A 15,730-nucleotide genomic window follows, 5' to 3' on the forward strand; every position below is an offset into this window, starting at 1 on the left:
CTCTACATTTGTTAGCCAGAACTCTTCCATAAAAAAGAGGTTTCCTTTCCTTTCCCCCTTTTCTTCTCTGTCTTGTTCTGTTTTTAAGTATTACAATGGAATGTGCAGTTTTCAGAAATTTTATTCAATATATTATAATCCATTGCTGTCATCATCTTTTGGATGCCTGTCACCTTTTTATTATTACATATAGTAAGTCATATAAGTTGACATGAACTTGGCTGTGGTGGAGGAAAACATAAAAACTCAGTGCTGCTAAAAGGCAGGAGACATGCCTGTATCAGAGAGAGGGATCTGCCATAGACTGTAAGCCCCACAGAAATGGGGGAATTCTAATGAACATTCAAAACTAAGGTCATGGCAGCATCTAGTAGTGACCAGTCACAGCTATCCATACAACCACTGCCAGGGCACCCACTAAAGACGTGTCTTCATACATGAGGAAGTACTCATATAAAAGGACTTCAGCAAAGTACCAATGGTGAATTTAGGATCCCTCTTCTTTATGATGGTTTTCGTATGGTCGTTTGATAAAAATTTGCTAATAGATTTCCACCACAGGGCATATTTTCTAAAATAGGATGCTTCACCCTTCAGCAATGGGGCCCACTTTTTGAGACCCTGAGGATCTGTAAACATAAATTAAGTTTTTTTCTTTGAAATCATCCAAAAACTAGGTGGCTACATGATCCAAGAGGGAACTATGGGAGAATGTCTAATACTGTTACTATAACCCTAGAAATGCTGTTAGAGCCCCAGGAGTATTTGGAGTTTGTTATAAGGCAGCATTCAGAATTAGAGTATCACCTGTGATTAGTTTCTAAAGCTTGAATCTTACTTTGAATAAAAAGATGCCATTCTCTCTGTTTGAGTCACGATTACTGACATTTGAATAGAGAACCTAGACAATGCTTTAAAGTAAAGTACAGCTATTGTAAGAGAGGAGAGAGGGGGAAAATTCATTTCTATGCTTGTGACAGCATCCTCAAGGCAAAAGAAGTCCTCCTTATTTAATTCTGACCTGCGATGTTTTGGAAAAAGTTATCTGAAGTGACTCTCCAGATGTTTTAAAGGGCATTTAAAGTATTGTGCAGGCTTAACAGCATGATGTCTCCTACTCGCATTTGTAATTTCTCTAAAGTAAGTAAGGCACTCTTTTAATCAAAATAAGGCAGTACATTTTACTGTGTGTGACTGGTAAGAACAGAGATGAAGAGCAATATCTGAAAAGGAAACAACGAGCCACATTCTTTGGAAAGTTGGGACAAGCAGGACCTGGGCTATTCAAAAAAAAAAAAGACATGAGAAATGTCCAAATGCAAAATGTCAATGTTGCCAACACAGACCGAAGGTGGTTGAGGGCCTTGGTGGGGGCAGCCCAGGCCACTGAACCAACCTGCTCCACCAGAGAAAAGAAAGGCCCCGACTGCAGTGGAGGAGAACAAGAGTTCAGTTAAACAGGTGGCTGCATTTCATGGAAATCCTGTCTGGAGCATAGAAAGGGAGACTCTTGATCTCTGTTCTGGTCAGAGAGCTGAAGGCCACTGCTACATACAATAAGAATAATAATAGGAGCAACACATTAAGCCTTTACTGTGTTCCAGAATCTATCTAAGTCCTTAAGTATGTTTACTGTTTTAATCCTCATAACAGCCTTTTGAGGTCAATATTATTATTATTATTTTTGATTTATTTTTTTTTTTCTGAGGAAGATTCACCCTGAGCTAACACCCACTGCCAATCTTCCTCTTTTTGTATGTGAGCCACCACTACAGCATGGCAACTGACAGACAAGTGATGTAAGTCCATACCCGGGAACCAAGCCCGGACCGCCGAAGTGGAATGCGCCAAACTTAACCACTAGGCCACTGGGGCTAGCTCTCAATCCTCAATACTATTATTATCATCCCTATTTTCAGATTAGGAAATTGAGACACAGAGATATTAAGTAACTTGCCCAAAGTAACTCAGCTTATAAGTAGCAGAGCTGGGATTCAAGCCCATGTAGTTGGGCTCAGGGCTTGCAGACTTAACCACAAGGGTGCACTTAGAGCAATGACATTGTAAGCCCCATAAAAAGTATAAAATCCTAATATGTATAAAACTAGGATCAGGGCAGCATAAAACAGTTATGGGTAATGGGCATGCAGACAACTGCTAACAGCTTTGCTTTACCAAGAACAGAACAGAGTAGGGGCTACTCTTTCTTGATCCATTACACTTAGAAGGCAGAGAAAGCAATAAGAGGACTAGACTCTGGACTCAATTCTGACCAACAGACCATCTGATTGGCACAATGGAAATGATGAGAGCTTCATCATCCAAGATATACCCTAGGGCAAGGGGTCCCAAAGTGACATGCCCCAGGCTCACTGGGAGAGCTGTTACAAAAGTGCGTATTCCTGGATACCACTACCAGATTCTGATGCCATAGGTTTGCAGCACAGTCGGTAGGTCCGAGTCTGCAGTTTGGGCAAGCAGCTCCAGGTGACCCTGATTCAGTGGACGGAGGAGAATGCTTTGACAAACACTGGCCTAGAGTCTAAGAAATCCAATTTCAAAGAAGTTCAGAGAAAAGACAGGTGCGATTCCTTCATCTGAAAGAGCTTGCTATAAAGGAATTCACCTCCCCCGCCAAATGACGAGATACTGACAAAGAATAATATTCTAAGAGTAAAATTTTAAAAAAGAATTCCAGTGTGGATTGAGCTGCTAAGAAGGCAAGAAGGTTGTGTGTAATTACACAGGACAACAGATATAAACCCAGTACCTGTCCCCCCAGATTCTACAATATAAATGGAGAAGGAAAATTATTGACAAATGGCATCCAATAAGCTATTATAAAATATGGTTAAGAGCTAGTGAGTGAAGTTTAAGCTAAGAAGAATTCCAGAAGAAAGCACACGAGAGTGGGGAAGCTGGGGAAGGCTCTTCCTCCCATGGAAGGGGCAAGACTACAGCTCCCCCAGCCCGATGACTGAGCTCCTGCTGGGTAACAGGCACTATGGGAGGCCCGGGGGTTTTATGAAATGAATTAAATCTGCTCCCCTGCTCTCTTTGAACTCGATCTAATAAGGAGACATGACGAATTATTTTGTAATCTCTGCATTTTCTGAATTTCAGTGTTCAAATGTCAGGCTTCGAGCCCCAGCTATATTTATGTATTTACTGGTTTGTCTCAGCTGTGCTGTGGGTTGATGGAAAGAAACCACACACACACACACACACACACACACACACACAGACATATGTGTAGACATATACACATATACCATAAGATGACATTCCATACTTGTTTTATTTAACAAAGGCTAGAGAAATTTTTCAGACCACAGCCACCTGGAGCCAGAGCAGGTGAAGAATGTATCTAAACTCTTTCTCACCTCGCACTCCCCAGCCTGTCCCTGACATGGCCACGTAGCTGCCAGCAACCCCATAAAGGGAAGCTAGGGTCTTGCCAGATACAGGAGTTTAATTTTATATCTTACCACAGCCCTTTCTCACTTGAGTCTTACATCATTGTTCATAAAGAATTTATACAAATATTTCTATTTTAAGACTGTGGCTACAATTTATAGTAAGAAATTCATCTTACATAGACCCGTTTGTTCATCCAATTGATTTAACATATATTATTATAATCCTCCCAGGTGCCAGGCACTTTCTAGATGTGGGGGATTCTGCAAAGAACAGAACAATTTGAAATTCTTGCTTTCATGAAGCTTCCATTCTGCCGGGGGAGGTAGATAATGAGCAAGTGTAATATAATTGTGGGTCAGATGGTGATAAAGCAACAAAGGAAAAGTAAATCAAAGAAGGGGTCTGGGGGATGCTGGGATGCTGGGATGCTGGGGATGCTGGGATGCTGGGGAGGGGAGGATGATTGTTTAAAAAGGGTAGCCAGGAAAGGTCACACTGAGAACATGACATCAAACACAGCCCTGCAGGAGGAAGGAGAGGGGGCCATGGGGATATCTTGGGAAAGGAAAGTAAAAATAACAGCAAAACTGATGTGCTAGAAGTAGCCACAGACAAAGTGTTTTCTCATCCCATTTTTGCCTGCTGTGGGCTTTAGGCAAGTCACTGTCCTCTCTGAGCCTATTTGCTTCTTTGTAAAATGCAGGGGTGCCACTTGATCCTCTCCAAGTTCCTCTCTGGCTCTCATATCCCAGCATCTGTGTTCTAAGGAGCCTCTTATGTCTCACACTGGGCAGATGTGTATGTGTATAGATATATATATGCATATGTATACTTATATGTATATAACATACAAAAATGGTGGAAGAAAATTTCTTGAACAGTACTACCCTAATTACATACAACACACTCTAATTAATTTTTCCTTTTGTTCTGTTCTACTTCATTTTTTAAAATGCCAATTCCACCCAACTAAATTGATTTCACTCTCCATTAATGGGACTTAAGGAACTGTTTACAGACATTGAAATCTTCTTGTTTGTAGAGCTAAATATGGCATCAGCAAAACCACATACTCATCCAAGAGAAAGAAAAGCTAGCTCAGCACTGGAGCCTTCCTCTGCCCTCAGCTTTCAGCAACCCAGAAAGCCCACATGCCCACTGGGGCCTGGAGAGCCAGAGGCGAGACCTGAGTGCTAGTCAGACAGCTCCAGCCTCAAAGCCCAGTGCTGCCACTGCTTTCTTTGACCTTAAGCGAGCTGCACAACACGAGGCTTAGGTTTCTTATCAGTATAATGGAAATGACAATGAGGATTAAATCATAACATATACATAGAACGGCTGGTCAATAGAACGGCAGTTAATGCACACTTAATAAATGGGTGATGGTGGTGATGGTGGAGGTGGAGGCAAACTGGAGCAAAAAGAGCAGTTTCATTTCACCAGGCGCTTAGAATCTAAAATGTTAGAGCAACAGAGCTAGATACTGTGAATGCCAGTAATTATCTTGGTAATATATGTCATAGGAAGAAGAATGTGTGATTCCAAACTGTGTTTCTTTCATTCCTAAACCCTCTCTCTTCCCTCTTCAGCAAACTATATGGAAATGGATTTGAAGAAATACAAAGTCATGCGTTCAACGGGACGACACTGATTTCCCTGTAAGTATGTGCTCATTTCCCCAGCTCATGAATAAAAATGAAACATTACTCTGGCTACCAGATCACGTTCAATCTTCAGCAACTAACTCAGGACAAAAATAAACTTTCAAGTGGCTAGTCCTCAGTGTTTCATGCATGTTACTAGGCAACTGGCTGGCTGGAAACCCGAGAGCACCGTGATTTCAAAGATAGATGCAGTCTGGATACATCGAGGTTGACAGTTTGCTGAAATATTCAACACCCTACTTTAGGCTCCTCCATCTCACAGCCTCCGTCTCTGGCCCCCTTGCTAAGGCTGATGGTGTGTCAGAGGCAGCACGATTTCAGTGAAGATATTCTTCACCCTGGCCCCACTGCAGAGAAATTGGGTAACACCATTTACCAGCCTGATCAGCCACAACAGGCCACTCAGAGTCCCATCTCCCTACTGTGTGTGTTGGTGGCAGGGGAGGCTTTTATGTTCCACAAGGTGAGGGAACCTAGCATTTTCACCACACCCTACTCCAGTCGCCAGTGTTAACAGCCTTTCACTCAAGGGAAACAGCCCTACTGTTTCCTTCATTGTTCCCAACCTCTCCTTCTTTCTACGGCTCCTTTTCTAAAAGTGGCTCATTCACAAAGCTTGTGGGGCTAGGGCCGTTTGAACCATGACAGGGACAGGGTGAGGTGATGATCACCCTACAGCTGTGTATGATAAAAACTAAGAAAAGCTCAACTAAAGCCAAAAGTAAGGAAAATAAACACATGAAAAGGCTTTTATAATAAATAAGTCATATAAACCATGGTCTATACCAGTGCCTCTCAAACTTTAACAGACGTAAGAATAACGTGGAGATTGTTAAAACAGAGATTCCCAGGCCCAACCCCCAGAGACCTTGGTTCAATGGGTCTAGGGTAGGGCCTGAGAATTTGCAGTTTTAACAAGCTCCCAGGAGATGCTGGTGCTGCCAGTCTGAAGTTGAGTAGCATAAGCCTAGACAATATACTATTTATTTTAACTATAGATTTTAATCAAAGACCCTATTATATTTATACCATGCTGTTTAGCTTGGTGACCAAGAGAACAGAACTAAGAGTCACTGACTGTGACTCAAACTCCAAACCCATTATTTATCAGCTTGACCTTGAGCAAGTTGCTTAATCTGTCTTAGCCACAACGTTCTCCTCCATCAAATGGAGCCGCCAATAAGCTTGTTTTGAGGACACCCCCACCAATGAAAAGGTCTGTTTTGTATCCTCAGCCTGGCACAGAGTAGGTGCTCATTTATTAATTATTTACTACATTACATGGTTAATTAATTATGGATGAATGATAATTAAATAAGATTATATTTTTATGCTCTTAGCACAGGTCTGGCATATACTAAGGGCTCAAGAAATGGTAGCTTTTTAAAAGTTGTCCTTCCAATCATGGAGTGAATTTCCCTCATTTTCCTGTTGACTTGAATTTAACAAAGGGTTCACTCTAGCCAATTGAATCTGGTTCTGCCAAATTTAAGTCAGATGCATCTCCCCTCCCGGCACAGTACTCTCAGATGCCCCATTCCATTATCCACTCAACAAGCGTTCGCCAAGCATCAGCTGTGTTTAAGGAACAGGCTATATTTGGAGGGGAAATGAAGATGCATAAGCCCTGGTGTTTGCTCCGCAGGAGCTTACAGCCTAGAAAGAAGCATCTCCAAATGGTACATAAACTGCACTCTAAGTAGTAACTAAAACAGAAGGCAAAGCATGACACCTGCCCTGAAAGACAGAAAGTCCTCCGAGATTGCAAAGGCAGAAGAGAAGGAATTAGAGAAAGCCTCGTGAGAGTAGACTTTGAGCTGGGCCTAACCTGGACAGGCAAAGATGGAAGGAAAATGCATTCTGGGCAGAGGACAACAAAAAGAATGGCCCAGAGGAGGAAGCATGGGATGTGTTCATAGACCAGCAAATAGTATCTTTTAGAAAGTTCTAGATGTGGGTTAGAGACAAAGCAAGAAAGGCCTTAGATGCCAGAGTAAAGAATTTGGACTCTCTACTGTAGAAAATGAGAAGCCATTGAAAGTTCTGCGATGGGAAGTGTGAGAGGGGTGCGTCTGGAGGGTTCATCTGTCAGTAGGGAGGACAGAGGGTTGGAAGGGGCAGGCCAGAGCTGGAGACACAGACATCAGGGTTATCTGAATAGAGGGGGTGGCTGAAGTCCTTTGTGACTGACGTCACCTGGACAAGGGGAGAAAATAAGAGAACTGAATATAAAATTGGGAGGAAACAAGAGATGAGGAAGAGAAGCCAGAGCAAAAACAGACAGATGTGGGAGGAAGACCTCCTCCCTGGAAGGTCAAGGAAACTAAGACTTCAGGAGGGAGGGCCTTGGCTGCAGTGTCTCAGTGGCTTTGGAGATGCCAAAATGGTTGTGGACATCGAAAACTCCAATTAATCAAGATTCCATATTCCCCACATCTCATTGTTGCAAGAAAGAGGAAACCAAGAACACAAATCATTTTGCCAAGAACACACATCAATTTCATTCATTTATTCATTCAACAAACACTTATTAAGCATCACCAATATATTAGGCACTATGTTAGGTGCTAAGTCTGCAATGATAGAGTGGAGTCTCCGCCCTCATGACGTTTCTGTTCCAGCAGAAGAGATAGACAAAAAGACAAGTAAATAAATGAATGTATTGCAGGTAGTGATGTGTACCCTGAAGGAAATAACCTGTTACCGAGATCTGCAAGAATACAAGGTGTGACTGATTTTAGGTTAGGTGCTCAGGGATAGCCTCACCAAGGATGTGATATTTAGGCTAAGCCTAAAGGATGGCAAGAAGTCCACTCTGGCAATAGTGAGGGGAAGAGTGTTACAGAAAAGGGGAGCAGCATATGCAAAGGTCCTGAGTTGGGAAAGAAAAGAAGTTGATGAGCTCCAGGTATTGAGAAGAGGCCAGTGTGGCTGGAGGGTCTTCAGCAAAGGGAAGACAGGTATGAGATAAACCTGAAGACGGAGATGGACCCATGCAGAACTGAGGGGCCTTGGAAAGGAGTTGGAATTCATTCTAAGGGCAAGGAGACCCACTGAAGGATTTAAGCAGGGAAGGTGGAGTAGTTTTCAAGACCATTAAGCAAAATTTTCAAACTGTACATTCAGCCCAGTTTCTGACACCTTCCTCGTAAATAGGCTTGTCCAAAGTTGTTCAGAACAATGACACCAAAGCCCCGCAAAGTTCTCAAACCTGCCGGTTCCTAAGGCAGGACAGGGTGGGGAGGATCAGCACCTCCAGGCGGCCCAGAGTCAGTGCCTCCCATCCCCAGAGCACCCCACTTGGGAAAGCTTTGGGTGGAGTTTGGGGGTTCGCCCACTCTCCAAAGGTCATCCTAGCCGTGCACCTCACCTGGAGGGCCATGTCACTGGGAGACGCCCAAAGTGCCCCCAGGAAAATGCGGCAGTTGAATTTATTTTTGACCAAGTTACACAATGCAGAGTTATCAGTATACAGAAAGAGCTGTGTTTTAATGAAACATGCAAAATGCTCTGTCATGAAATTTGAACAATTACTTTGACCTGGCTGATATGAAGATTATTTGCTCACAGAGCCCGGTTTCAACGAGGTATGACCATAGCCGAACATAATTAAAACAAACCCAATCAGGGAGAAGAGCCATGGAGGTTTGAGAAGGAAAATTTCTTTTGATTTAGATTTTAAACAGCAGTTGACGCTGACAACCTCATCTCTTTGAAAGTGGAAATACTCCCAGGGGATGGGCCGATGTGAGACGGGTGCATTCTGATGAAAGGGCTGAGGGATTCCAAGGAAAGTGCTTAGTGGAAGCATGTGGAAAACAGCTACCCAGGGAGTGAGAGGCAGGGGCTTTTGCAGTTTGTAAATGGCAGGCGTGATGTGGAGACATGCAGAAGGACGATAAAGAAGACGTAAAGCTGAGATGAGCCAGGTAATTACCGAGGCATCCTGCAGGGGAGGGGGTGGCTGTTGTGCATCCGTTTTGTCGTGTAACACTGTAACAGTGGTGCAGAAGAATCATGTTCCCATGCTCAAAATCACCAACGACAGAGGGACACTATGCCTACTGTGTCCAGGGTTTTCCAGAATGCTCTTTCAGTCACTACCCTTCTCTTAGTCAAAGAAAGTGCTCAAAAGAAGGCTGGCAGGCCTGAGCCCAGGACCTCCTCTCCCAGCACCCTTGTCCGCCCAGAGAAGGTCCTGTGTTTGCAGACACCAGCGTCAGGGCCCAGACAGGAAGCTGCTCTGCAGGGTCAGGCTTGAGCTGCTTTAAGCTAAAGGGAACAGAAGCCCTCAGGAAGCCACTGCCCAGAGCAGCTTTTGGCTTCTGCCACCATCTTAAGAGCAGTGGCCCTAACCATTTTGTGTCCACAACATGCACACTTGGCGATGATCATAAACACAGCACAGACCCCAGGGACACCCAGGGTACGGGGCAATTTTCTACACAGGCTGTCCTTCCTCCCCCTTCTCACCCACTGAGAAATGCAAATCTGAAATGAAAAGAATGCAATTAACACTGTGAAAGAGGTAACTGAATGGACCCTACTTTTTCTTTTTAAGTAAAATATTTGCAAATTTCGGTATATTACGATTAACAAACGGAGACCTCCAAGGTCAGGGCAGCTGAGAGCCTGAGACAGGGCAGGCTGCACTTCCACCCGCAGCCTTGAACACTAGAGCAGCATTTTCATCCTTGCCCCACTGTCTGGTGGTAAACCTCCATAACTCCAGGACAGCAGGGGGTGAGTGCTTTTAGTTGTAGGACAAAGGGTTCCCCGGAGCAGGGGGAAACTGCAGAGGAAAGGTGGGGCCGAACACACACTCCAGCAAGTTCACAATTCACCAAGCACTAGTGTGTCTTTTTTCCACTTTACCTACAGCCCCCACTTGTGCCCTCTGACCTGAGCACCATGCACACAGGTTGGTCCAAACGTGTGTACACAGCTATGACTGGGTACACGTGAGGTGCAAACTCCACTAAGGATACTGTCCTTCCCCACAGGGAGCTAAAGGAAAATGCCCAGCTGGAGAAGATGCACAACGGAGCCTTCCAGGGGGCCACAGGGCCCAGCATCTTGTGAGTACAGTGCTGCTGCCTCCCCTCCCCACCCAGTGCACCCCAACAGGCCTGCGTAGGGTGTCCAGCCACATCGTCTACAGCCCCGTTTGTGGGGCATCAGCCTCTGCGTGTGAAAGGGCTTCCATAACAAAGCACCACAAACTGTGGGGCTTAGACGACAGCACAGTATTGTCTCATGGTTCTAGAGGCAAGAAGTCCAAAATCAAGGTGTTGGCAGGGTTGGTTCCTGCTGAGGGCTGTGAGGGAAACATCTGTTCCAGGCCTCTCTCCTTGCTGCTGGTAGTTCCTCTGGTTGTGGCAGTGTGACTCCAATCTCCACACAGCATTCTGTGTGTGTATGTCTGTCTGTCTGTCTCCAAATTCCCCCTTTTTATAAGGATATCAGTCATATTGGATTAGGGTCTATCCTAATGAGCTCATTTTAACTCAACTACCTCTGTAACAACCCTATTTATAAACAAGGTCACATTCTGAGGCCCTGGGGGTTAGGACTTCAACATACGAATCTGGGGAGACTATTCAACCTATAACACCAAATATGGAGGGCCGCCTCTTGTGCTGCCCAGCTGGCACCCACTCATGGCAATCCAAAGCCAGAGATCAGACTTGCCCCGGGTCTTGGCTGGACAGGGCTGCACTGCTGTGTGTCAGACTTTCTGAGGGTGCAAGGAGCAGAGCCAAGTTCCCCCAGTTAATGGGAGTTTAGCGTAAGGACACGTATGAAAATTAAGAGGAACAGCAAACTGAAACAGTCGTGTCCTGACAAAGCCCTGGGAAGCCTGGGACATCTTACAGGAAACACCTGTAGCTGCCATCAGGCCTCAGGGAGAAATGCACAGGGTTCCAGACCCTCTGCAGATCTAACACAGGGTCACCTCAGCACCCTCCACAGAGGCGCTGGCCCATTACTCCCTACCTAGTACGCTGTTATGCATTCAACAACCATTGACTGAACACCTCCTGTTCACCAGGCACCACACCATGCTGAAGAGACAGTGGTGAGCAAAACAGCTCTGGTCCCTGCCCCTAAAGAGATTATAGTCATGTGAGGGGGACAACAATAAGCAGGCACATAATTTTAAAATGAGAAAAGTGCTAGAAAGACAGTGAGCAGTGTAACTCAGTTCATCTGTTTGTTTATTCATTCATCATTTATCCAATAACTACTTTATAGGTCCATACTATGTGCTAGCCACAGGATCAGGCATCAGGAAAACAGCAGAGAATATGAAAATATGAACATCTCTGCCTTAACAGAATGGGGGAAGACAGACAAGGATCAAATAAATAAATAAAATATGTAGTATGCCAGATGGTGTTGGTTACGGAGGAGAAAAATTCAGTTGCTTGGAGAAAAGGAGTTCCAGGGAGGGCAAGCTACCATTCTGAAGAAGATGGTCAGAGAAGACCATCCTGAAAAAGTTTCACCTAAGCAAACATCTGAAAGAGGTGAGGGAGCAAGTGATGTGGATGTCAGCGGGAAGAGCGTTCCAGGCAGAGGGAATGGCAAAAAGAAAGGCCCTGAGGCAAGAACTTGCCTTGTACTATCTGAAGAACAGAAAGAAGGCCAGTGTGGCAGAGTGAGCAAAGAGGAGAGTTCTAGAACATAAGGACAGAGAGGTTGCAGAGAGCCAGGTCATGGAGGGCCTTGTGGCTATTATGAGGATTTGCCTGTTCTCTAAGTGAGATGAGAAGGCTTTAGGGTTTTGAGCAGCGGAAAGAATGAACTGACCCAGTTATTCTTTATATCCTAGCTCTTGATAGTATCAACTCATGATTCTGCCTACTTTCTATCTCCAACCATTATATAAACTCCAAACTCTATCGACTTAGCTCTTGCCACTATCAACTCCTGACTCTCTTTTCCTGACTCCTATCCACTATCACCTCTTGACCCTGTCTTCTTCCTACCCCACCACTACCAAACCGACTGTATCTAGTTCCTAGCTCCCACCACTATCAACTCCTGAATTCAACTGCTTCCCAGCTCCTGCCACTATCCATGCTGACTCCGTCGACTTCTTATTTCCTGACACCATCAACCCCTGACTCTTTCTGCTTCCTAACTCCCGCCACTAAAACTCCTGACCTTCTCCATGTCCTGACTTCTGCCACTATCAATCCCAGCTCTTTCTGCTCTCCACTCAACCTCATGACTTCTACTTTATGGCTTCTACTTGTGAGTACAGTGCTCCTGTACTCCTGCTTTCTCTGCCATCTCTCAGCTTCTGCCACCCTACCCTAGGGTCCCTGTCTGTATGTCTCATATTCAAAGTACACCAGACTCAGAATCTTACAGGTTGGTTGAATACTCTCCAGTCTAGTACAGCCTGTAGGCAGAACTCTTACAGCAAGCTGGCCACTCACTTGGCCACTGGACAGCTGAAGAGCGTTGCCTCTGGGCCAGGCACAGGACATGACAGAGCTGGTGTGGTCACAAGGCACCCTGTAAGACAGTCTTCTTGAAGAGCTGCTCGGTCAGCCTACATAGAAATTACTGGGAGCACTGCAGGCACCTACACTGTCTTGTTCAGAACAGTGGGGCCAGACCTACGTCTCTTACTTCCCAGACAGTATTCTCATTACACCCTTAGGATTTAAGTGGTGTCTCTAAGGGTTCCTTCCACCCACACCCCAAAAATATTTCCCCCACTGGTCTGTCACTGAGACTGAAAATCTATTATCAGAGATTCACTTCTTTGTAATGAGACCTTGTCATTTCTAGAATCCTAGTTTAAAATATATCCTCACCACCCCCACGCCCCAAAAAAACCAAAAAACCCACGAGGCCTACAAAGAGTCACATTTTCAATCTCTAACACATCTGAGATAATAACTCTATAAAGCAGAATGAGAACACTGGTTACCTAAATCGACAAGGGCACAAAAACAGCAAAAGTGTGCCGCCCGTGAGGCAAATTCTGCTGCCTTTATTGTTCCAGCAAGGGTCTACACTAGTAGTCGCTCCATGTTGTCAAGTTCATCTGCCCATCAATCACCTCCTGACCCCTCCCATGTGCTGGGCAGGAAGTACTGAGGCAGCTTGCTGAGGGAGTTGTGCTGCTGGGGAAGTTTCATGGGGCATCAGCAGCAGCTGCTTAGAAGATGGACAGAATGTTTAAATTCCCACTGACACCGACTGTTCTTCCTCCTCATATTTAACTTGTTTGGAGTCTTCTTGAACGATGCCTCAAGTCTAGAAAAACCAAGGAATTCAGGACCTTGTTTACAACACTTGAGCTTTCTACACAGTTCTGATGTCATAGCCGAGTGTCTGCTTGCTTTGGACTGATGAATCCGGTTTGCCTTTCGAGAACATGTATTCCTCTTCCCAGGTAGATGATGGCCAATGCCACACAGCAGCTCTTAACAGCATAACCAGCCTGTGCTTCATGAAAACCTACCCTGCAGGGCTTGACCAATCAAAGACCAAGGCATCTAAAGCCCTGAATATTTTCCCCTAGAGTAGAGCTCAAAAGCTGATGTCACTGCATGTGGCTGCTGTCTCATAAAGCAAGTAGTTATTTCACTTCTGCTAAGTGGAAAGAGGTAGAGGGAGGGAGGGAGAGGGAGAAAGGAATCAGGAGAGGGAGAGAGAGAAATGTTAATGAACCTATGGCAGGTACAAGGAGCTATATTCAACCTTGAAAAGAATAATGGGATACTTAGGAGAGAAAAAAACCACAGCATCACTTTTTGAATTTAGATCCTAATGAGAATACTGAAATGGAGAATTAGTAGAAAGGCAAGATGGAGAAAAGATTCCTTAGAACCTGGAATGATATTATGGTTGAGAAGACATTTCATTCAATGAATCAAAGGTACAAAATAAATAAATAAAAAGCCTTTCTCTCTTTTATTTTTCAGGGATATTTCTTCCACCAAACTGCAGGCCCTACCTAGCTATGGGCTGGAGTCCATTCAGACGCTAATTGCCACATCATCCTATTCTCTAAAAAAATTACCGTCAAGAGAAAAATTTACCAATCTCCTGGCTGCCACACTGACTTACCCAAGCCACTGCTGTGCTTTTAGAAACTTGCCAACAAAAGAGTAAGTAAAACACAAAAGGTAAAGCCTGCCAAGCTGTGGCAAACTCAGCTTTGAAAATAGTCAATTGGTTGACAGCTCCCTGCCCCTTCACTCCCTGCCTTCTAGAACAATTCTGTAGCCATGGGATCACTTTCAGATAGACAAGAAGAAAACAAACCATCTTGTTTCCTCCAAAACCATCAGTTTTGGAAACTGATTCCAAACAGCCAATTTAACCTGCAGCTAGAAGACCTTTGTAGCCTCTGGGCTAATTGAATTATAGCCTTAAATTAGGCTATAATTGCAGTTGCAAAATGGAGTACAAAACTGACATCTCAAAGATCAATTAGCTCTAGTCCTCATCAGAAAGCAGCATTTTTAAAGAAGTGGGGGAAGTAGGCTCAAGAGGGTAAATTTTACCTAACATCTTAATCTTTAATAAAAAATGGACACAAAACACTACAAGTTTTGCGTTTTGTTGCTGTTGTTTTAAGCTATTTCTCTCCCAGCAGAAGACCATCTTCCATTTCAGAACTGAATCCTAGCTCCCTAATGATGAGCTTAGTGTGGGAACAGAAAAGGCACAAGTTCCTGGCTGGTTCGTGTCCAGTGGGGGCATCTGACCTATTCAACTGGTTCACTTCAATCCAGAATGGAATGACAGGGTGTGCATGATTTCATTCTTTCCTTAAAGCATTGTTTTCCAGACGTTGTTGACTGAGAGGCATACTAAAAGATACCTTTTTTACATTGCAACCCAATACACATCACATATGTCACTGAAAAAAAAAAAAGCAATCCTTAACTTTTTATACATGATACACTCTGATATTTTCTTGTCAATTTCACTCTATTTTATTTCACATTTGTTTGTTTTTAATGCTACCCTTGATGCAATCTGTTGTTTTCATGACCCGCTAACAGGTCACACGTACAGCTGGGAAAACATTGCCTTATAGGGATATCACGCAGCCTAAAAAGATAATCTCAATCAATTAATTAGATGAAGCACTGAGAAAATGACACCAGGATGCTGCTGTCTTTGTTTGGAATCAACCCTTTTATAATTAATCACCCAGCCTGTATTATTATATACCTGCTCTGTGCCTTGCATGGGTACATGCAGGATTATCCAAAGCTTTTGAGGTAACCAAAAGGACAAACCACTCCCATGCTCAGAGAGCCATTAAATGAGCTTCAAAGAACATTAACTGAGCACCTACCATGTTTCAACACTGTGCAAAAGTCTAAAGATGCAAAGATGAGTGAGAGCTCATCTCAACCCTCACAGAGTCACAAACAGCTATGTGGGGGCAACACACATGAGAGCCAATGTTTAAGTTCAATACAGCAAATGTTATGATAGAGCTGAGAACAGAACAGAGTGTTCCAGGAGCACAGAGGAAGAGCTTCTAAATGGCAGCAGGGCTTATGGAAGGCTTCCTGAGGAAGTAACTTCTGCTGAGTCTTGAGAAACAGGTAGGAGTCGGCTAGACATGTGTGGGGAAAAGCATGCCAAGAAGACAACATAGA

At 44.2% G+C, this 15,730-nt stretch overlaps 1 protein-coding gene across 1 annotated transcript in view; it reads left to right on the forward strand.

Moving 5' to 3' along the window:
* Positions 1-15,730, forward strand: part of LHCGR (luteinizing hormone/choriogonadotropin receptor) — a 53,354-nt gene that overhangs the window by 30,033 nt on the left and 7,591 nt on the right. Inside the window, exons 7-9 of the mRNA XM_046661762.1 lie at positions 5,010-5,078; positions 10,088-10,162; positions 14,033-14,218. Coding sequence (XP_046517718.1) covers positions 5,010-5,078; positions 10,088-10,162; positions 14,033-14,218 — 330 coding nt within the window. The remainder of the gene's footprint in view (positions 1-5,009; positions 5,079-10,087; positions 10,163-14,032; positions 14,219-15,730) is intronic.

Source organism: Equus quagga, chromosome 5, assembly GCF_021613505.1.
Source record: "Equus quagga isolate Etosha38 chromosome 5, UCLA_HA_Equagga_1.0, whole genome shotgun sequence".
Classification (NCBI taxonomy): domain Eukaryota; kingdom Metazoa; phylum Chordata; class Mammalia; order Perissodactyla; family Equidae; genus Equus; species Equus quagga.